Below are 23,342 nucleotides of genomic sequence, written 5' to 3'. Positions count from 1 at the left end.
TGACATCAGGGTTGCCAACTTTTCATGATCGCTTGGAGTGAGATTTGAACCTGGAGGGGGTGGCGAGTGTAAATTGTTGACGGGAGGGGGACAGACGGCCCTTGGACAAACGGTGCCTCTAGCATTTGCCTATATTGCCTAATAGAAGGGCCGGTGTTCAGTTGAATTTTCCTACCCGTCGAAAATTCCTACCTAGGCGTACTGCGCATGCGCAAGTCACTATTACGTCATGATTTTGGTGGCTTAATGTTTTATAATGACATTTAGGCTGTCGAAATTTCCTACTTATAGTCTTAATAAACTTAATGCTGGTTTATAATGACACACGTTCATACAAAGATGCAAACAATCTAATTTGCTTGTATTAATATTAATAACAATACATGAATACGCAAAATAAAACGTTTAATTTAAAGATTATTCGCGCTACATTATGACATTTCCATAAGGTAAACAAACTCTACAGATACGTCTACAAATACGCGATGCCCTCGGACACAAATATCGATAAGGTAGGAAAATTCAACAGAACACCAGCCCTGATTGTGCTGTTGAGCTTTTGCTGCGGTCTTATTTTTAAATAGAGTATTTAACTTCTACTCCACTTCTTGGTCCATATGTGTCGCCACCGTCACAGAATAAGCAGCTGACCGGGAATAACGTGAATAACCCAGTGGCTGTCCAGATGGTCCAACTCTCATACCAGAGACAGGCTTTGGTCTATACTGCTCCGCTGCATACAGAGCCTCTCACTCATGGACGTCTTCATCTGGAGTTTGTTAAGAGTTAGTCTGCACGCAGGAGAGGGTTATTCAGAACAATGCGGGGGACTGCAGCATCCCTTCATGGTCATCAACCACAAAAACCTGGAGTAGCTCCAGAAGAGAAAGTGGCTGAACATCAATAGTTTTCATCGATAGGTTGTGAGATTATGTGGAAAGAAGCAACGCGCCTGTTGCTCAACTCATTTTGCATCACTATCGTTTGTGGTGTTGGAGTGAACTCTCTATGCAAGTATTATAGGGAGAATTCAGTGATGCATTCACTGATGAGGTTCTGAGCAGACCCCAAAAATTCATCTATGACCAAGAAAAATCGTTAAAATCGCTAAAATCATGCACCTGGATTTCCAGCCTTACTCCCAAACTGACATGGTAAATATTAAAGAAATAATCCAAACAAACACACACAAGGCATATGGTAGGAATATATTTATATTTACATTCAAAGGCACTGGTAGGTACAAAAGGATCTTGGTCCTAAAGTTTGAGGGTCAAATGAATGGGTGTGTGACCATGGGTGCTCAACACAAAACATTCTGAACAGAAAATTAGACAAAAAAAAAAAAATTGTAAGAATATTAACAACCGACACTATTGAGTACAAACAACAAAAAGTCCAGATGGAGAATAACCGTGAAATCGTTAATCACAGCACAGACGTATACCATGTTGACCAATTAAGATTTATAAAAGCTTTACTACAACCAAAGAATGATGTAAATGTTGTAGCAATACTACTGGTGATGTACTTTAGAACATGAATCCTCCACCTGAGTGGAATAATGCAATAGCTTTAGCAAAAAAAAAAAAAGAAAAAGAAAAAAAAAAAAGATTTGAAGTGTAGATACTACACATCAAGATACGGTGCTGCATATGCCTGCAGCACAGAGGGCGACATTTCAACACACCATTTGCAGGCCATATTAAAGAAAGTATATTTCATATAATCACTTAAGCCCAGTGACAATCATATCAATAATCAACAATCCAAATCATATGTCTCTAAACAGAACATCTTTCACCTTGGCACCAGACACAAACCCACACATTTCATGACCTTATTCGTTACATCTAAGAGTTCAGTAAATCTGCAAATATCAGTATGGAAGTCTAAGAAACTGATAAGGTCTTGACTATGACCTAGCCTTAAAGCCCAAAGCCTTCTGACCCCAGAAAATACACTTGTGCGTGGTCTTTGGTTACACAGTGTGGACTGATGAACTCATTTTGAAAAAGTTCCAATGACTGACACCTGAGTATTCCAGCTTTTGAAGGAGCCTGAATTCCTACTAAACACTATGTTTTTAGAATGATTCGTCAATCATGATCCATGGGCTCGAGCCACTGGGCAGGTTTGAGCAGCTTGGCTTGTTTCACAAGGGAATATGGATGACACTCTTCATCCGACCAAAGAGGATTTGCTGTGTTGCGAGTTAAAACAGGCCTGTCAATGACAGGATCTCCCCCTCTTTGAGGGGGAAAGCAAACAATTGTCTCTTGTCTGTAATTGGTCAGTGGCTGGCTCTCTCACTGACCACATCCTGTAGACGTTTGAGAAGCACGTCTTCACTCTCCTGGCTGAGGCGCTTGGTGGGGGACTCGGTCTCGTCTCCCTCCATGGTGAAAGCCCTCTTCTTGCTCACGCCTCCCTGACGGATCATTCGGTTGATGTCACTCAGCTCCTGAAACGATGGGATTGTGCGATGGTGTCCGGAATTAGCATATCTTGTTTTCGGATTTAAGATGCATTAACAAAGATGAGAAATCTCTTACTTTTGATGGGCTGCCGGTGAACCTATAGGTGTACGCGGAATTTGGGGTGAGGCAAGAGCCATTCTTATGAGGAGAGAGGTAGATGGAGTGTCTCTGAGAGATGCGGCGAGGGGAGAGAGGCTGAGCTCGCACGGAGGGGAAAGGAGAGAGCGGCGGAGCCTCCATCTGTGTGTGTGCACATGTGCAAGACAGGGAGAAAGAAAACAAAGGCATGAATTAGATTACATTTACATCTGTGAATAAACCAAAATAAACAAGTTAAGGAGAGGCATGTGCATACCTTATTATCAACTGCTGGCAAAGCGTATTTAAGAGCAAAAGGTTTTATCTTCAGAACATAAACAGAGTTGTAGAACTGAATGAGGTCACCCCTCTCTTCCGACTCCTCACTGCCCTCGGCTCGGGTGGAACGGTCTGTCCCGTCATTGGCTGAAATCAAACCACAGTCCACAAACAAGCAGTCACAAATGCATCTTTATACAGAACATCAAACAAACATGCAGACAAAACAACCTAAAGAAAGGCTAGTGGGGATCCCTTGAGGAGCGTTGGCAACTTTACACTGATCTGCTGGTGGGTCAACCTCCATGTTCTCATCAGTTTGCTGGTCTCGAACTCTCTTCCTTAGCAACACACAGCGGTACACCTGGAAAGACAATCACACGCACACATCCATCACAGATGTGGCTGCCAGCTGGGATAAAGCTTCCTCAAATGAGTAGTGCTACCTACGTGGCTGTTTGCTTGAGGCTGGCTGCGATAGCATTTCATGATGTCCTGGAAGGTGTGCTCCTCTTTTGAGATCTGCCAGACCAAAGAAAACGTGAATTAATCATCTAATCTATACATTTACAGAATTTAACAGAGGAAACAACAATAGTCATTCATTGTCTCCATGGAAACAATACATAAACAATAGACCTTGGATATATGGGATCCTTGGATATATGGGATCCCTACACGTTAGTCTAAGGATACCATTAAACAACAACCCTATGCAGGGAACAGGGTTAGGCGGGGGACATGGGCCTGATGTACAATTCTCTGTCCCAGATTGGCCCTATGTCTAGACTAAATAGAATTTTGAAAGAAATTTATTTGGTCCGAGGTTGTAACAGACTGTGTCTGTTGGAGGCTATTTTGAATGTTGCCGTTCAAAATACACGGGTGTTGTCTTCTAGCCAAATGTTCAGTTTTAATAAAGTCTTATGCCTTGTTGATAAATGGTAAATGATGCCACAAAATCAACGAAGGTTGATGCATCACTCTACATGCTACTCAATGTTGCTAAAATACTGTTGGTGACTTAAGATATTTAATCAATGTAAAGCCAATTAGAACCAAATACGAAAATAAGAATTTGATTTCCTAGCATGTATTGTCCACACACAGTGCTACTAGCCTTAGATATGATGTAGACGGCACAGAGCAAGAGCTGGTCCAGATGCCTGTCCTTCATTAGATCTGTGCAGTAGACCAAGGAGTGCTCGAAGCACGTCCAGATCTTAGCCCTCAGGTCGGCAGAGATGTCCAGCTTGAGGCATAGATCCCTCAGACGCACGCTGGCCAAATGATATACCTGTTCAAGAAAACAAAAACAAACAAAACCAGGTAGAATCATTTATATTGTATGCATTTTTTGAACAGGTGAAATCAGACTTCAATAATCTTAATGGATGGTTAATGAATTTTTCCAGCTTCACAAGTTGTTATCTTTGACCAAACAGGGCAAATGGAGACCACTTTGTTCAATACCAACTTGCGTTATAAAAAAAGCAAACTTATCGGATTACAATACAATACACTGACAACCCACATAATGGAACTGTATAACATTTCGTCTCAAAGGAATTTCTGAACTGAATTTCCAAGGTCCGGAGTTGGCTCGTCATTAGGCTACAGGATGAAAGAGTTGAAGGTGGCTCCACTGAGGGCAGGGCGCTCTTTAGCATGGATTCTCCTCATCCTCACCTTGCGGAAGAAGAGTGCGAGGGAGCCAGTGCGGCGAGGTCTGTTGGCAGGCAGCAGCTGCATGTCGTTGGAGGCGGGGCCTGGTCTGGGGGAGGCCAGCAGAACCTGTGCCGTCAGGGGGTTCAGGTCATTGGCCTGCACTTGGATCACGGTGATGCCTCCCATCTCGTTTTTCATCACTGTATATAGAGAGGAGGGAACGGCGTTAGTTTGTCACTCCGGTGGGTGGTGTGTAAGACTCTGCACCATGCAGACTAATCACTGAATTTCTAGCTTGCAAAAAGCAAGAGCCACATTCATGTGGTATTATAATTCTGGACAGAATCTTACTAGAATCCTACTAATTCTGTAATAGGAGGGGAAACAACAGAGAACTAAAAAATTGTGCACAATTCAAACACTAGAGGAGCATGACGGTAGTAAACAGTTAAAGCCCTTGCCACAACAGCACCTACAGAAAAGGTGCTCCCCACTCTAGGCCTTTTTTGCTGTTTAAGCATGGTTTCATAAATGTGTCTCTAAACATACTTAATTATAGCATTTTACTCACATATCTCATATCAAAATGTTCAGAACAATCTCTCTTCCTAATGAGGTTACATTGACTTATTTATTGCATAAATAAATAATATGATAAATAATATGGTCCTAAACCTGAAAATATGAGGCATATTTTCAAAATTCTTTCATATTTTATATGAAACTACACATTTACTGAAAGAGATCAATAATATTGTTGCTTGAAATATGTTTGCTCAAGTGTTTGCTTCACAAAAATAGTGAAACATGTAATATATATAGTAGTATACAAGTATAAAGTAGTAAATAGAAATGTGTACAACAAACTACAGAGTTGACATCAGCTTAGCCAAAACATATCCACTCATCTAGATTATTCTATACTATACTTTCACATCTACAAAGCAAACATCTAGCCAAAAGACAAAAACGAAATCATAAAAAAAATTAAAAATAATTTTATAAAGAATAAATGACGAATTTTGCACAGAAGCAGCTTCTAGCTAGCTAGACAGCTAGTAGCACACATCGCAAGCCTATCTGTGATCGTCCGCTATTATAGTGAGCGACGCAGGTTACAGAATGAGTCTAAAGCCCTCTGCTACTTCCGCGATGCTTATTAAGTTCATCGGTCACCCCTCAGGCCTTCAACCTACCTTCATCACTACACGCTAGTTAGCTAGCAAACGAACTACATCACACACATCGCGAACTACATCGCGAGCCTATCTGTGATCGTCCGCTATTATAGTGAGCGATATTGCAAAATAACATTCATTTAGCCTTCGATCTGTTATACTTTTTCATAAAACCCCTCAGGAAATCAACCTACCTTCTCTGCTATCACTAGATGCTAGCTAGCTAGGTAGTTCACTGGTTTTCTCTTTGGCCGCAGGCTACTGAACAAGTCTAAAGCCCTCTGCTACTTCTGCGAAGGGCGATCGGTCATTGGTTATGTAATGAATGAAACTTGAATCTCCCAATAACAGGAGGAGAGGGCAGTCACACAGGGGAGGGCAATAAACCCATATACGAGCAAGCCATATATGGACTTGCCATATACGGGCCTGCTTTCAACTCGCTTATTTATTGGCTCCTTGCGTCCTGTCTGCTCAAAGAAATTAATAAAAATATCTGGACGGCGGCCATCTTGACGCACCGGTGCATCAATCGACCTGGGAGGAGAATGCAGTGAGCTGGTACCTGGTAAGAGATGTGAGCTGGTACCTGGTAAGAGATGTGAGCTGGTACCTGGTAAGAGATGTGAGCTGGTACCTGGTAAGAGATGTGAGCTGGTACCTGGTAAGGGAATACTGAGCTGCTGGCCGGTGGCCGTAGCCATGGAGAGGACGGTGGTGGTGTTGACATTCTGACTGCTTTCCGTAGGAGTGTTGGGGATTATTTTTATGGGGGTCACAGAGATTCTCTTCACCGGAGACTGAGAGTCATCCCCGAACAAGCGCCTTTTAGCGCTGCCTGCCGCTGGGGAGCTGTAGCGATCATGGAGGGAGATGGGAGAGGAGAGCACGTCTGAAGGGAGGGGGGACAAAAACATCAAACATCCCTTAAGTTCAACTCAGGAAATTGCATGCCAGTTAAGTAATAAGAGATAAATACAGATCGACAAAGTAATACCCAGAAATTAGCAGGGGTTATGTTCCTAGACCCCACTGAAATTACCATTAAAGACCTATAAAGACCCTTGATATGGTAAACCCTAAATATGTCCTGAAAATGCTTCAAGTTCATTACAAAATATGTTTTACTTTACATTGTCCTTTAAAATTGTACAGATAAAAGTAAACATTCAGTACTGTACAATAAAGTACACACAGTAAGACACATGTACATGTACATATGCTCGCACGCGTCTTCACTGAGATGCCAGGCTATCGTGAGCGCATCTTCTATGAGACACTGAATGCTATGCTACCATTTTCTTTGCATACAATAAAATTAGGTTAAACTCAACTCCTGAGCATGTTTTCTATGACATAGCAACTACCATTTTCTTTGCTTACAATAAGGAATTGTACACAATAAAAATACACTAATCCGTGAAGCTGCAGATTCAGAAGAACTCATTTTGGGGGTATTACTGTCTACTAAGCAAAGAGTGTTGTATAGATTAGGCTGGAACATTTAAAAACTACACACTGGTATTTACTAACCTACTCATTAAGAAAACCAGTTGTTTAGAACTGTAATACCAATAAAAATCAAATAAAACAAATTTATCAATGTGTTTAAACATTTTATGGTAAGTACTACCAACCCTCATTCCGATGGCAAACATCTAAATATGTACATTCTCTAATGGCTGAACGTGGGTGAAGGGCAAGAGGCCCTTTCCCCTGGGTGGTGCTGTGGTACCTTTGCGGCCGCAGGAGCCCAGGGTGGTGCGGACCTCGCGAAGGCGTGGGTGGATGATGGGGGACAGGGCCACCAAAGGCAGGTGAGCGGGACCTCCACTACTGCTACTGCCACAGTCCAAACTGCTAGGGAAATTCACCTAAGACGCACACAAAGCCTGATGATAAATGCTCTTTAATGTTCCAGTACATTCCAGTACAGTAATCAGAGCAAAGGGTGGCTATTTGGAAAAAACTACAATATAAAACATGTTCAGTTATTTCACTTTTTTTTTGTTAAGTACATAACTCCACATGTGTTCATTCATAGTTTTGATGCTTTCAGTGATTCTACAATGTAAATAGTCATGAAAATAAGGAAAACGCACTGAATGAGAAGGTATGTCCAAACTTTTGGCCTGTACTGTATGCATGGGTGTGCGTGCATGTACATGTGTGTATGGGGTGTTGGTAGGTGTGCGCGTACAAGTATATACAGTGTGTGGGTGTGTGCGTGAATATGTATTTATCGCATGTGGGTGGGTGTATGCATATATGTGCGTGTATATGTATGGGGTGTGGGTGTGTGTACAGTGTGCGGGTGAGCATATATGTATGTATGGGGTGTTTGCACACACCACACACCCTAACCTCTATTTAATAACAAAAACAACAAAAAAAGCCTGTGTGTATTCTGCAAACCATAATGGGGGTGGGTGGGTTGGTATGTATGCTTAGACTCCATTAGACGTTAGCCAACCGTACTACCATAAGGATTACTTCCATGAAGCTACTTCAGGTGCCTCTGGGCTGAAAGGTACACACCTCCTCTACAGTAGGCACTTTATTATTAGCACTCTGTAATGCTTCCCACAGTACAGAGTCCCTGGTCCAGGCCTTGCTTTCCAGCACCTGCTCCTCGATGGTGTTGAGGTGCTTCACCATATCTCTGGAAAGACCTTCTTCAGAACGGATGAACACCTCAATAACCTGCACACAAACCCCACGGCACAGAAAACAAACATGAAACACAACTTATGTTCTTTTTGTAAAACGCTATTCTGGTTCATATGGTGTCACGTGGGACTGTACAGGATTGTTTATCACACCAGTCCTTATGAATCTCTAGACATTCCACATATTTACTCTAACCACGGTTTGAAAAACAGGGTGCAAGACTAAATAAGTACACAAACACAGTCAAATGGAATGTTTAATCTACTCTTTAAAGTAGGGCTGAACGATTTTGGAAAATAATCTAATTGCAATGTTTTATCTATAAATTGCGATTGCGATTTAAAATCGCGATTTTTCCACTGTTTTCAGGAAACTCTGTTTCGGCATTTTTTATACAGCTCAGATACAGGGTTGCTAACCTTTCAAGATCGCTTGGAGTGAGACTTGAACCTGGAGTGGGTGGCGAACGTAATTTGTTGTTATGGGGGGGGGGGTCAAGCTATCCGCGCTTTTGCGATTCATCCGTGCTTTAAATCTTATTGCGCCTATATGCGTGATTTTACGGTATTTCGCTGCTCACCGCATACTAAAGCTGTATAAGCGCAGAGAAACACTTTTGCGTATTTGAAGATGCAGCACTGGTCGTTGGCATTTTAGCCTTACAAATATCATACGAGGCTTTGTGGTGTTTTTTTTAAATGCTGAAGAAGGTTTGTAGTGTTTCCTCGCGTCATAGCGACAGTAGCAAGGCACGTTTTACACAGTACCTGACGATGAGCAGCATATTTTTTAAAAGCCAAAGTAATTTCACACAACTGATATGCTGCCCCTCTTTGGTATTAGACTTTCAGTTGTGTCAGCTTCTGTCGAGCTGTGCAACAAGTTAAAGTGCGCTGTGTTAACTTCACTTCTCCACCTCCCTGCCTCTTGCTCGGGTTTGCTCCGTTCGTCCTCGGCTCGCTCCCAAGTCACGTGACCAGTTTAAATCGCAGCCTGTGCGATTAGAGAATCGCGTTTTAAAATATTGCGAGATTATCGCAAATGCAATTAATCGTTCAGCCCTACTTTGAAGTCACCTACTCTCTCCACCAAACAAACGTATTTGTATCCATTTATATCTGACCTTATAAAAGTAGAAAGGCCTGATGTGGAAGATCTCTAAAATCCATGGGAAGGTTCGCTGGGAACTGTAGGCAAACAGCACCACCTCCACACAGCAGGCCAAGAGAGAGCAGTGAAACACTTCCTGCTCCAACAGCACCTAACAAAGCAGACGGCAATGTGCTGCAGAAAAACCTCAGAATATTTTTTGCTCCATTTCATGTTCTCACTCACACATGCTCATAAGAAGTTAGCAAAAAGGTATTTTGCTGTTGTAATATCCTTGTTGTAGTAATTCAGGGTTTTTTCAACCTCTCCCCACTTATTCATCAGTTGTGCAATGCAACTGGCAATCTCAAGACGTTACTCGCGTTACATACAAATATTCAGTGTTACACGTATTCTTAAATGTTTAGCCACAGTGCATTTTTAAGATGGAATGTCAAGATGTAAATGGTTAGATGTGTGGTCATGGAGTTGATAATCAAATGCTCTACAAATTAGTCTGGCACCCTCTAGTGGGAAAAAAAATGATTACTTGGATACATTGTTTCACTGCTGTTGAAATATCACCACCTTGACCGATTCTGGCTCCTCCTACGAGGGGGAGAGTCTGACCGGTTGGAGACCCAGGTGGTACTGTACGAGGACTAGCAAACTTACCGTCATATCTTTACCCTGGAGTCTTTTCATCTCCTGACTCATAACGTTTTCCAGGATCTTAAAGTAAAGGATTTCAGCCAGCTTCAGGCGGTTCTCTGCAAAATCTACACAAATGGCAAATTATTATTATTTTTAATGGAAAATGTTGTATAAGCCGCACCGGGCTAAAAGCCGCATATATCTACTGAACTAAATACATTTAACTGAACTGATCAGTTTCCAAATGGTGCCTATAACATTTCACATGCGACAGATTTGGCTTTCAGTCGGTGTTGTGCTGAATTCCGACTCCCCTCGTGTATCCGCGCATAAAGATGCTACAGATTATATTGTCGATTTATGTTTCTATGCATAAATAAGAGCTAGACTTTAATTACCCATCACAACAAATGGCACATCATTATCTATGTCCAAAGCCACACTGGCTCAAGGTTGTTAATTATTTTTAATAAAATACACACTGGCTATACCGAAGTTCACCTCTGACCCCATGACTTTGCAGTATTACAGCAGTATTATGTCTAAATATCTAGTTAGGACAAAACTAGAGTGCTCAATGAACAGTGATTATAATGAAACTATAATCACTGTAACTCCCGAATATCATCTGTAGCGTCTTTATGCGTGTGCAAACGAGGGGAGTTGGGAATCTGCCGGGGAGTCGGAATTTGGCACAACACATGTTGGTTTGAAAAAAAATCTCCGTTGTGACTGCTGCTTGCATGTGCTAAATGAAAGTGAGCACTTTCTTCTTTGATTTACAACTTTGACCTACCACCCGATTCACTTTCTGCTCCACCCCCTGACAGGTGAAGAAAAATCCGCACCTCATTATAAGCCGCATGGTTCAAAGCATGGGCGAAAAAGTAGCGACTTGTAGTCTGGAAAATTCGGTAGTTATTAAAGAATACCAACCCATATGAGCTCCTGGAAGGTCATCTGTTTGTTTGGTGTATCCCTGCTTAAAAAGCTCTCCCAGGGTCTTTACTCGACTTAAAATGGCCTCAGTGGGGTCACGAGAACAAGACCTAAGGGAGAAGAAATGTGAGCATTTTAATCTTAACACTGGATATGTTAAAGGACTTGTTGAGAAAGATGTTAAATTAGACTCACTTGAAGATCTGCAACAAAGTGTCACTGGGGGCGTTGCGGAGGCCAGACACCATGCTCTGCAGTCGACTCACACTTTGAGTTGCCGAGGAGACCGGGGTGATCAGCACCTCCTTCTCTTTGAGGTATCTCCGACCTGTAAGAGGAGTAGAAGGGGCCAGGGATCGTGCCTGTGTCAAAGGGAACAGAAACACCAGCCAGGTCAAATTCAGGCAAACCTCAGTAAAATCATCTGTCTTAACAAGTACGCAGAGCGGTTTGAGGGTTGTGTTCCTGGTACCTTCTCAAAGTGCTGCTGCAGGCTGTTCTCCACCTGCATGCGGGCGGACAGCTGGCCCGATGGTAGTTCAGGAGCAATTTTGCGTGGGGTGCCAATCTCCTCATCCGCATCAGCACCCAAAAACACCCGCTCATCAAAGTCCCCCACAGTGAGGACATACTCTTCATACTCACGATTTATGGCTTTACTGCATTACAAATACACAGACACAAACAAAACATATTATTTATACAATTTAAACTAGGGGTGGGACTTTAATGCTTTATTTTCGATTAATTAATAACGTAAAAACGTAACACATTTTAATCACAATTGCACCATGGAACGTTTCTCAGTGCATGAGTTCAAGGTATAGAGATTATATCGACACACAATTAGGGCTGCCATGATTAGTCAACTAGTCACGATTATGTCGACTATTAAAATAGTCGACGACTAATTTAATAGTCGATGCGTCAATTTTTTTCTCTCCAAACTGCTGCGACAGTATCCACTGCTGCGTCTGCCTTTCTGTCCTTGACGCACATGCGCAGTAGTGGAAACTGGGGTAGACAGTTGACGTCATCCCAGGACGTTATACAGACTGGTATCATGGCTACCAGTGATGGAGATGACGGAAGAGGCTAGGCTGGTGCATGGGAAATTTAAATACTTCCAGATGAATGTACAAACAAAACTGTTATTTGCATTTATGCAGGAAGGTGTTTTCTTATCACAGGAGCACTTCCACCCTTCGTTACCACCTCAACGCAAAACATGTTGTGGCTAGCGCGCAGGTCAGTAATGTTAATTAGTTGCTAAATGTGATCGTATCCCTAATACGAGCAAACAGTGTCACCAGTCAACATTCGACCACATGTCGGGGGTTCACATTTACAAACAAAATGTTAATTTTGGGAGTTTTGCTCAGGATATTGGAAGAATAAGAACTGAAGTCAATCAGAGCACGTTTTTTAATACCATTTTAGATGGTAGACAATATTTTTTCTATTTTATTTTATTTATAAAGGAAGCAGTTGAAGTTAATCAGTCAAAATTTCCAGTATTCTGAAAACTGTATGCTCTGTTTTCTGCACTCGTGGAAAAGTAAACAAAATTTTGAAGCTAATGTTAATTGATTCGTTCATCACCCAAACTTAAAATAATATTTCTCATGTTAAATATTGAAATGTGATTAAAATGTGATTCATTTCAATTAATTAATTACAAAGCTTCTAATTGATTAGATTAATATTTTTAATCTAGTCCCACCCCTAATTTAAACATCCAGCTTTGCCTGCAAGACCCCCAGAAATACAACTTAACACAGACAATCTGTTTAAGCTAGATCTATTCAAACTACTTTCCAATCATGACAACGACATTGTGTATTAACACAAACAGGCTACAAAGAACACTACAAAAGTAAAGAACAACAAAAAGGACAAATGGAAAGACAACAGGAAAAAACTTTTTGTAGATTCCTTGGACAGGTCATATACGTGTCTCCTAAAGCTAATATTTCAAAATACTACAAAATAGCTAATAAAATTAAAATATGAAAAAAATATAAATGAAATAAAAGCTCTTGCTTACTTGTTGTCTTGGAAGTTGGGGGTGTCTAGCAACTCTGTGAGGGTTTCATCATCTCCTTTCAGAATCTGTGAAAGACGCAACAACCACTTGAACATTCAGCTCTGCTGTCATGAGTTGTCTAGACAGTAAAGAACTGTGGCACCACAGTAAGTGAATGACTTGGTTAGTGGCTGATGTGAAAGTGAAAAAATGGCTATAAAATTCTGAAATGTACTTGCAAACGCTCACTTTTTTCTCAAATAATCGCCTGATGTAGGGTTTGAAGTAGTGCTCCTTTATCCCCTTTGCCTCTACGACAAGACCATCATGTAGTTCACACAACTTCTCAATCACACAGGGAGCCTCTTCAGAGCTTTCTTGATCCTTTGGAAAACCTGGAGAGCAGAGGGATAGGGTTAGGGTTCTCTCGCCACCATTTCTGAACTTGATTGTCCATTTACTGGTAGTGACAAGCCCTCCACATTGAAGGCCATTTTCCTTGGCTTACTAGAGAATTATTTTCCATTGTTGAAGCAAAAGAACCAAACAAAAACACCTCAGTATGAGGAAAAACAACAGCATACACCTCAACAGGTTTATGTGGACAACAGCTCCAAGTGTATTCAGGCAAGCTATTATCCAGGTATCATGGAATATTGCTACTAAAGGCAACTTCAAGTAACTTTATAGCCTTTTATGGAGAAAATTTTATATCAGAAAAAACGCTAACCAATACAAATTAAAGTTCAGACTAATTAATTTAATATTACAATTTAAATATTTTGCATACAAAGTCTGAAGAGATCAGCACATGTCTAAATGTATCAGGTAAGAAAGATAGAGATAGAGATAGAGAGAGAGAGAGAGAGCGAGAGAAAAAAGAGGAGAGGTAGACTGGCCAACAACGGACTCCAACCCTCGCCTACAAAACGCATATGTGCTTCATAACATCCGTTATGGGGACTGGCAAAGATTTCCACTTTATCTGTGGTAAACTGAACCTCAAGACAGGCAAGAGACAATCTACACTTAGGTACGCACACTAAAATGAACGTGGAGCATGGTATAAATAAATAAATACATTTATGAAATGAAAAATTGTGTGGCGCTCGGTATCAATGAACAGTGACAAAGCATCACCTTTGAAATTTGGGTTGATGAGGTCTTTCCTGTTGGTGCAGAGTAGAGCATTACCATAGACCAGGTCAAGACAGCAGAGGAGGAGATGGTAGGAGTTCACCAAATCATCGCCAATCATGCGAAAATTACCTGCATTGCAGCATCAAAACAGTAAATAATACTGTAAAAATCAAGACTACATGGCCTTTAAAATGTTTACTATTTAACATGTTTTAAGCGGAAAAAGGTAAGAGTGGTTACCTTTAGTATACACAAAAAGTGTCCAACAGAACTTGAAAACATCACTGATATGGCATGGAAGACGCCTACAACAAAGAGAGCACCATACATCAAATGTTTGGCTCAACTGGCGTTGCACAAAGAAAACTAAGACAATATGCCCAGAGAGTAAATATAAGTTAAGTTTTAACATCACACAAATTCACCTGTGTTTCCTGCCTCTTGGCTGACGGGGAGGTTCACCCTGAGGATTCTGAAACATGTCCAAAAATATTGGCTCAAATTTGCGAAAAATCACAGTCGATACTTCGAAATTCCTTTCTAGACGGCTAATGCGGTTACGGAAATCCTGGGAGAGGTTCGACATATCTGCCCATTTCTTCATTTTGTTGAAGAACTCGATCAGGCTGCAAGTAAGAAGAGGCAAAGGTGAACAGCAGCAAAACATCCAGATGATGAATGTGCAGTAAGATGCACACTACACTATAATTACACCACACTACACTATAATTACACCACACTACACTATAATTATACTACATTATAAATACACTACATTATAATTACACCCCACCACACTACATTATAATTACACCACATTATAATTACACCACACTACATTATAATTGATAATTCTTGTTCATTAAGACAAATACAATTAAACATGCCATATTTGTCAATTGTGATTTTCACCCCAACTGAATTTTGTCCTCCGCATTTACTCATCTGTGCAGAGAACACACACACACACTAGTGATCACTAGGGGCTGTGGTACACATGTCCAGAGTGGCGCCGGGGGATCAGTTGGGGTTAGGTACCTTGCTCATGGCCTGGGAATCGAACCCACGACCCTCCGGTCACAAGACCACAAGACCCTAACCACTAGACCATGACGGACAACACAGACTTGGACTTCCCTTCAGCTGCCTAAATCTTGTGGTAGTGATGCTTTTGAATTTCATAGTTTTATTTTACTCATTACAGTGGGTTCATAATAAATATTTTTAAGTAATATCATGCTCTGGATATACTAGTCCTGACCTTGAAGGCACTGAAACAGAATCTTAGTTTCCGCATCAATATAAATGTGCCAGTTAGCCATTAAGGGCGTACTCACACTAGGCACGGTTTGCTGGTTCCGTGCTGGGGCCCGGTTATCCCCCCTCCCCACTCCCCCTCTGGCCTGCACTCACACTGGCTTTATCAACCCGGCCCGAGCACGCTTACGTCATCACAACGTGACTTTATTTGGAAAAAAAGCACGCTCGCACAACACTACGGAGTTCACGATTCTCTTTTTATTGTATTTTTGGAGTCGTTTTGGGAGTGCAGAAACACGGTGCAAGCACAGATTTATCGATAATTTAACACAACGATTGTCTGCTAATCGCTTTGCCGCTATGACAGCTTAACGTGAGCATCGCATCACTGACGTCATGTTTGAGTTCCAGCGAAATGAACCAATCACAGGAGGCACCAAGCGGGCCCGGGCACGGATAGCGCTCACACTAGAATCGAACCGTGCCTGAGTCCACATGAATCGTGCTCTGGCCCACCTCTTCAAGCGGGCCCGAGCACGGTTAACTGATCCGGGCCCGGTTGGAGTGATCACACTAGCCAAACGAACCGTGCTTCGGCAGGGAACCGTGCCCGGATCACAGAGCCTAGTGCGAGTACGCCCTAAGTTTTCACTGTAATGCCTGGACAGGTTACTCACCAATATATACAGTTTATACACAGACAGCAAGACAGTAGGGTAACTTTATATTTTAAAATGACAACTACTTTTCCCCATCATTTTGTAATACTACTAGGAAGCAAATCAGAAATGAGCGACCATTATGCCGTTTTAATAAATTCAGTGAAACATCTAGACTCCATTCCTTGTGACAGGACATTAGTGTCTTGGCGAGTTTCACCACTTGATAGCCATGTTACCTGAGTACTTACCTGAGTTTGGAAGAGCGCAGTATCCTGGTGAGGGAGACACAGTTTCCTTCCACCATGCCTCTGCCAATAGTGGGAGTGGAACCCTTTCGACAGGCAGCATACAGAGAGCAAGCCAGCCAGTGTACCACCTCACCCTGAGAGAGTGGAAGAGACAGAAACATCAGCACGCAAGGTCTAAGGTACTTGCACAAAAACAACCCTGTTTCCTGTAAACAAGAGGATATAATAAAACTGTTAAGTGATCTGCATATCTTCCCAGAGGCCAGCATCTTGCATAGGGCTGAAATTATTTCTCAAGAGACTTGAACCAAACAATGACCAAAATTACATATTTACATAGATACACATACATTATATATATACACATTATATATATTATATAATATATATGGGCACATACCAGAATGTGAGTTGGTATTATGAAAGTGAGGTGTTATTGTAGAACAAAAAAGCAAAGTAACATTTTCTAAAACAGTTTTGCAGGTTTTCCTGAATCATTAGCAATCAATGGAGAGGCTATGAATAAGCTAGCCAAAAGTAGCAAATGGCCAATGATTTTTTTATCGTTTGTTTTCTTGCATGTATCATTCATATAACCAGACCATCTACTATGTTTTGTGAACAACAAACATCAAAATAATATTCAACGACTTCCATTCATCAGCTCACTGGCTGATGTGTGTTGTTTAGAAAGGTGCTAATCCTCTACAACCTCTAACTGGGCTCAAATACATCCCCATGCAGCAATCATTCAATACATGTGATTTTGAAAACTAAAATATGCAATATAACTCAATGGGGCATCAGTGACATGATGCAGAAGCATAAACCAAAATTAAAGCACAAATAGCACATCAGTATTAATGTGATAGAAACAATACATATAACAGCTGCCGATTCATTATGATAGAAATTTCTCTGTAGGTTTAATTACCAGTTAGTGCAATCTACATTGTGAAAATATTGTACAATTTTTACAATTTTGTTTTTACTGTATAAGATCTTTTGGAATATACCACAACACACACCAGCACACACATAAACGTGAAATAAATTGCCCACAACATCAAAAACATCATTCTAGTCTGATTAGTATAACATGATCCTTGATGACGATCACTAAAGTATAAGAACATTATGATTTTGAGAACTGCGACGTTAGACACTTAACGAGCTAGCTTTCCTAGACACCCTGACAGCTCGTCAACAGACTGCAGTAGCGTGACTGATGATTAAAGGGCCGGTGTGTCTTGATCTAGAGGGCCGGTGTGTCTTGATCTAGAGGGCCGGTGTGTCTTGATCTAGAGGGCCGGTGTGTCTTGATCTGTCTCGATTATCTAAAACTACGACTGCGAAAACAGTGCCAACAGTTCAACGATCTTCTCCGCTAACATTTACCTACTGAATATTAGAAAGACGTCTAGCTAGCGTTAACTCCATGGTATACCATCAACTGAGACACCTAACTCCAGAAACACCATCACAAAAACATTGATTCTGAAATAAAAAAAGTCAATCTGAGCCTTATGACAATCTTAGTGATCTAGTTAGTTATCTAACGTTTGACATGCTGCCCACCGCACAGACAGGTCGGATTAACTGCCCCTCTCCCCAGGTGCTGGGGTAGGTTACCTGCCCGGACCTCCACGCGGGGACCGAGGGGCTACAGTCCGCTTCAGGTTGGACCCTTTTAGCCAGAAACATGATCCAACACACGGCGTGTTGGCTAAACTAACGGTACATGTCCCAGTATATCTGCCCCACACACACACACACACACACACACAGGTGAAGGACCTACACTAGCGCTTAGCCTCACTTCACAAACCATTTGAACACATCTCAGTAGAAACACTAATGTAGAGATAGTGAGGTGGTGATCTGAGTGAGGTGATGAAGGTTGAGGTGATGAAGGTGGAGGTGATGATGGTGGGGGTGATGAAGATGATGAAGGTCTCACCTCTAGAGTGAATGTTTTCCAAATGGATGTGAAGTTTTGCATAGATTCTGTCGCCGTCTCTTCATCCATATTTAGTTCTTGACAAAGCATTTCAAGACTTCTCCGGACCAAGCCCCCGTCGTCTGATCTACCAGACTCGGAGTCGGACTCGTCTCCTCGCATCGTAGCGTCGCTGAAAATCCCCACAAACCTGCAACAATATTTACCAAACACGGACCACCGCCGACCTCCAGCCGCTATCCCACAATGCTCTTAGAGCCGAATGGCGCCAAATCGCTGAGCTTTTACCCAATAGAAGGGCGGCATTGAGCGTTACGTCACTCGTGTTAACAATACTAACATGGCGGGTCGTAATGGCGGAACACAGACACAACACAACGGGAGGGTTTCTGCACCAGGTGTTTTATGCAGGGACTGTAGGTTTTTAGCCACAAACAACAGTTGTGTTATACAGTTTCTCATTACGTTGAACAGGATTTAAGTAGTAAAGCTCTTTTAAGTCCCCTAGCTAGCTATTTAGATTGTGTTAAATATGATTTTTATCAGGGGTTTTAAGCCTTAGTTTCTGTCTAAAAAACTAGCTAGCTACATTTAAGAGCATTTAGCTCTTTACCCGTGAGATAAGAAACGACTACCTAGTGAGAATTAAACGAACTAAATGATGCAGTATGTCTCAAAACGAATCACCAAGATAGACTAAACATAAATAAAGGTTAGAGACCTAGGGAATGTCAAGGGGTTAATCATCATATTATAGCCAGCACAAGTGAGCTCAGCAGAATACCAGGAGCCACCAGTGAGATTAGGATGCCAGACTTTGGCCACAGGCAGGCAACACACACGCACATTAGGGATGCACCGAAATGAAAATTCTTAGCCGAAACCGAAAACCGAAAATTAGGAAACCAAGGCCGAAAGCCGAAAACCGAAACACCGAAATAGCCTACATTATGCCAATTATTAGTAACATTGGATTTATGGCTAACCTCACTAAAATCAAGGCATTGCTATTCAAAGAATAAATCAACTACAAAATTTCATTTGAAAATATTTATTTAGCACTGACATTACAGTAATGCATATTATAAAATAAAATTAGTGGTGGGCCGATAACGACGATAACGCTGACAACGGCCGACCACTAATTAAATTTAACTCGCTTGCAGACCGTTTTTATCTGAGAGGATAAATATATGTATTTTATACGAGTTAAATTTAATTATAACTGATTGGCCTGAAAGATAAATATAAATTCTCTCATAAAAACGTGACGTGAGTTGCAACAACATTAAACAGCTCAGGTAAACACGCTTCTGAGAAATGTCGTCTGCTCGGCAAAACATAACGGGGCTCAATGTGCTCTATTAGCCTACGAAATCCCTACGACAGAGAACGGCTGATCGTCTAAGGCAGCGAGTTCCATAATTTTTGGTGTAATGTCCTTTGCCTTGGCGCCATCACTGGAAAACTTTTTTGCTAGCTTTATCCAAATAAGCGCGTGCAGGTGGCGATTTTTGCTTGCGTCATCACAGTACATTGTTTCGGCCGTGTTGTTTCGGTGATGAAAGTATTTCGGCCGAAAACCGAAAATGCAAATTTAAGCCATTTCGGCCGAAAATTTTCGGTGGCCGAATTTTCGGTGCATCCCTAACGCACATACACATATTGTAGAATACAATTAATTGGGAACAACCAGTAGCAGAGGCACAGGGGTTTTTCTTCTAAAGAGATAGGCCTTTTGAAGAAAGTATCTCATGCAGGGTCAAGAAAGAGTCATGGAAAATAATTCACCCTAAACAAAAGTATTGAGTACTGTACAATATGAAGAAAATATACGATAACAATATTCAGCACCACGACAAAAAGAACTTGTGATAAATGAATGAATATTTAAGTGTGCATATTATATGTATTCCTGCTTACACAGGTATGATTAAATGCTCACTATATATATATATATATATATATATATATATATATATATATATATATATATATGTCTTCTCCGTTTATGTCATGTGTCACTGGTGTGCTTTGGCATGCGTGTAACAACACTGGCTCTGATTGGCTACCATAACGCTGCCTTAGTCAATCGCTTACTGACATGTTAAGTTAAACAGGTGTTACACCGAGAACTGTGACCTATCGAGATCTGTTACTCCTCACTAGCCTGGGCAGGGGTCTGCTCGCTTTACTGTTAGTATATCAATATATAGTAACGCACCACTTTTAATGACCAGTAACGTCAACGGCGTTGTAACAACAGGACGACAGGAAAAGTAATTAATTATATTATCCCGTTACTGACAAAATGATGCCGTTACCTAACATAGTTATTTTGAACTGCGTTATTCTCAACAGTGGTGACAACAGAGATAGTAAAGTTGTCAGAGACTCCATCTGCAATCACTGCTTTCCACATTAAATCATGCACCCCCCCCCCCCCATTCACCCTGTAACCTTTTAATATATATTACAGTCAAATTTACTTTGTTTCATTATTTCATTTTTCCTGTAAATAAGTATATTTAGGAATATATATTAAGAATAAGATGTAGTTATGTACAGCCATATCACTGTGTACTATATTCTTATACTTCATTTTTATCTGATGCCATGTGCGTTTCACACCACTCAGAATAGACCTGGAATTAGTAAATATTCAGTTAAAAATAATTTTAAAAACTCAATACAGTATTATAAATGTGAAGAATATATATAAATATTATAAAATAATATAATCGCGCCCTTCTGCTAAATATAAAAATATAATTTTCACTCACACATTAACTCAATTTAAAGCAATTTTTGACATGCTGACTGCCTTTCTCTAGCAGCTACCGCAGTATTACATTTACGCTTAATAATATTTAAAAATTCTGCATACCCACTCATTAATATTTCAAGCTACAGTGCTGTGAAATACGATGCTTGGCTGATTTTCGCATTTAAGTCCAAGATAAATCTTATTTATCTGTGTTCCATTAAGAAGGTCTTTTAAAATTAACGCGTAAACATGCTTCTTTTTGGGTCAACCTCCTCAGAGTTGAGCGACCCTGATCAGCCGTTTTTGGAACCGAAAACGCTTGAGTATGTCAGATCGGGGTAAGAGAGTTCAGGGTTAAGTTTAGAGTTTGTTAAACCCACTTTCTGGAATACCCCCCTGGTCACCTCACGTCCCTGTGTCAACTAGAACAGCTTATAGGATTCTGTCTTGAAATGGCCTCTATGGTCAAATCAGTGCCCAGAAGCCAGCACTAAGGAAAAAGCAATTAAAAACCGTGTGGCATTTGCCAAGGCCCACTGGGAAAGTTGCAGAAGCAGGATTTCTCAGATGAATCTTCAGTTTCCAGAATCTTCAGGCTCCTGCAGGAGACCTACTGGAGCTCATATGGATGGTGGTTATGTTTGGTGGTGGAAAGATCATAACCTGGGGTTACATTCAGTATGGGAGTGTGCGAAACATTTGCAAGGTAGAGGGCAATATCAATAGCCTAAAATATCAAGAAGTATTAGCTACATCTTACATTCCCAATCAGTCAAATTTTGCAGCAGGATGGTGCTACATCTCAAAGATCCATCTCTACATCAGAGTTCCTCAAGGCGAAGAAGATCACAGTGCTGCAGGACTGGCCAGCCCAGTCACCAGACCTGAACATCATTGAGCATGTTTCAGGTAGAATGAAAGAGGAAGCTTGGAAGACAAAACCAAAAAAATGAACTCTTGAACTCTGGGAGGCATATAATACTACAATCTTTGCTGTTCCTGATGACTTCATCAATAAATTGTGTGAATCATTGACAAACTGCATGGATGCAGTCCTTAAAGCTCATCAAAGTCATACAAAATATTAAATATGGCTCTAATAGCACCATAACTTCATTCACCAATGTTATGAAACATATTTTTGTATTTGAAGTAAATTATTTGGTTGATTTTTCACATTACTTTCTGTGGGTGACAAAACTTTTGTCTTGCCAAATCTGACCTTTCTGTGTTCATTAAATGATCAATATTCTTGCAGTGAAGCAAATTTATTTTCGTAAATTCAACCTCATTTGGGAGGGTTTCAGCTTTCATATGAAAACCAACTTTCTAAAACCAATGGATGAATGTTAGCTTATAAGCTTTTCTTTCTACAACATGGATAAGCGGCAGAACTTCTGTCAGGGACCGTATGTAATATGCAGACATTTCAAGTGTTTGAAATGAAACTTTGATTTTGGTAGCAGTTGCACAATCGATTTAAGCCCTCTTTTTTTGTTTGTTTACTATGCTGAAGAGGCATAAAAAAAGTAGTTTGCACTTTGTTGCAACTACTTTAGGGGTTTAATAGAAATGTGGAATTCTTTGCAAGTTACATGAAAGTTTGAATAAGTCATTAGCAGTGTTGCGAATAACGGCGTTAAAAATAACGACGTTCAGTAACGGCGTCATTTTGTCAGTAACAGGATAATATAATTAATTACTTTTCCTGTCGTTACAACACCGTTGACGTTACTGGTCATTAAAAGCGGTGCATTACTATATATTGATATACTAATAGTAATCCGAGTGTTACATTTAAATATGGCACACACACATTAGTAGCCATTATAATCTCGGCAGATGCTGACTATCCTGTAGCGTGTTCAGCTCCGCTCATTTGGATTGTGCAACTGCAGGGTGTGATTTATTAATGTGTAGTAAGGAAGATGCCTATTGTTAATGCGCACACATCATTTTTAAATATTTAGAAATTAGGATGATTTTATTTGACGAAAGGCTATATATAACGAAAACAAATACATTTCATGTATCAACTAATGCTTAGCGGCATCCTTGGACACCCTCATGCAGTTAGAATGGTCCCACCCAGCACCAGACGTCCTATGGACGTTGTTTTTTGGGCTAAATCTGGTCGGCTCGTCATGGCCTGCATTTAGCCCAAAAACAGACGTTGAAAATTGGGCTGTGTTTCGTCCATCTGATTTGGTTCAAATTTAACCCAAGATATGACGTCTGTTTCAG

The 23,342-nt window shown here is 40.9% G+C and overlaps 1 protein-coding gene across 2 annotated transcripts; it reads right to left on the bottom strand.

Moving 5' to 3' along the window:
- Positions 1-1,196: 1,196 nt before the first annotated feature.
- On the bottom strand, positions 1,197-18,825 carry rbl1 (retinoblastoma-like 1 (p107)). 2 transcript variants are annotated; one of them, XM_077013797.1, is made up of 22 exons: positions 18,332-18,825; positions 16,372-16,505; positions 14,627-14,827; positions 14,442-14,506; positions 14,202-14,330; positions 13,311-13,456; positions 13,083-13,147; positions 11,508-11,694; positions 11,231-11,397; positions 11,033-11,145; positions 10,118-10,221; positions 9,477-9,614; positions 8,222-8,386; positions 7,419-7,557; positions 6,345-6,575; positions 4,527-4,705; positions 3,958-4,134; positions 3,288-3,359; positions 3,069-3,201; positions 2,836-2,984; positions 2,556-2,720; positions 1,197-2,464 (listed from the first exon to the last, which is right to left on the bottom strand). In XM_077013797.1, exons 1-22 carry the CDS (start codon positions 18,491-18,493, stop codon positions 2,294-2,296), a joined length of 3,192 nt encoding a protein of 1,063 aa, XP_076869912.1. In that variant the 5' UTR covers positions 18,494-18,825; the 3' UTR covers positions 1,197-2,293. The 2 variants fall into 2 exon arrangements, with proteins under 2 accessions (XP_076869912.1, XP_076869913.1); XM_077013798.1 differs by having other exon boundaries at positions 3,117-3,201; positions 18,332-18,824.
- Positions 18,826-23,342: the final 4,517 nt, after the last annotated feature.

This window comes from Brachyhypopomus gauderio, chromosome 8 (genome assembly GCF_052324685.1).
Source record: "Brachyhypopomus gauderio isolate BG-103 chromosome 8, BGAUD_0.2, whole genome shotgun sequence".
Taxonomy (NCBI): Eukaryota; Metazoa; Chordata; class Actinopteri; order Gymnotiformes; family Hypopomidae; genus Brachyhypopomus; species Brachyhypopomus gauderio.
Note: the sequence above shows the minus strand (reverse complement) of the source record. Positions and strands in the feature narration are given on the sequence as shown.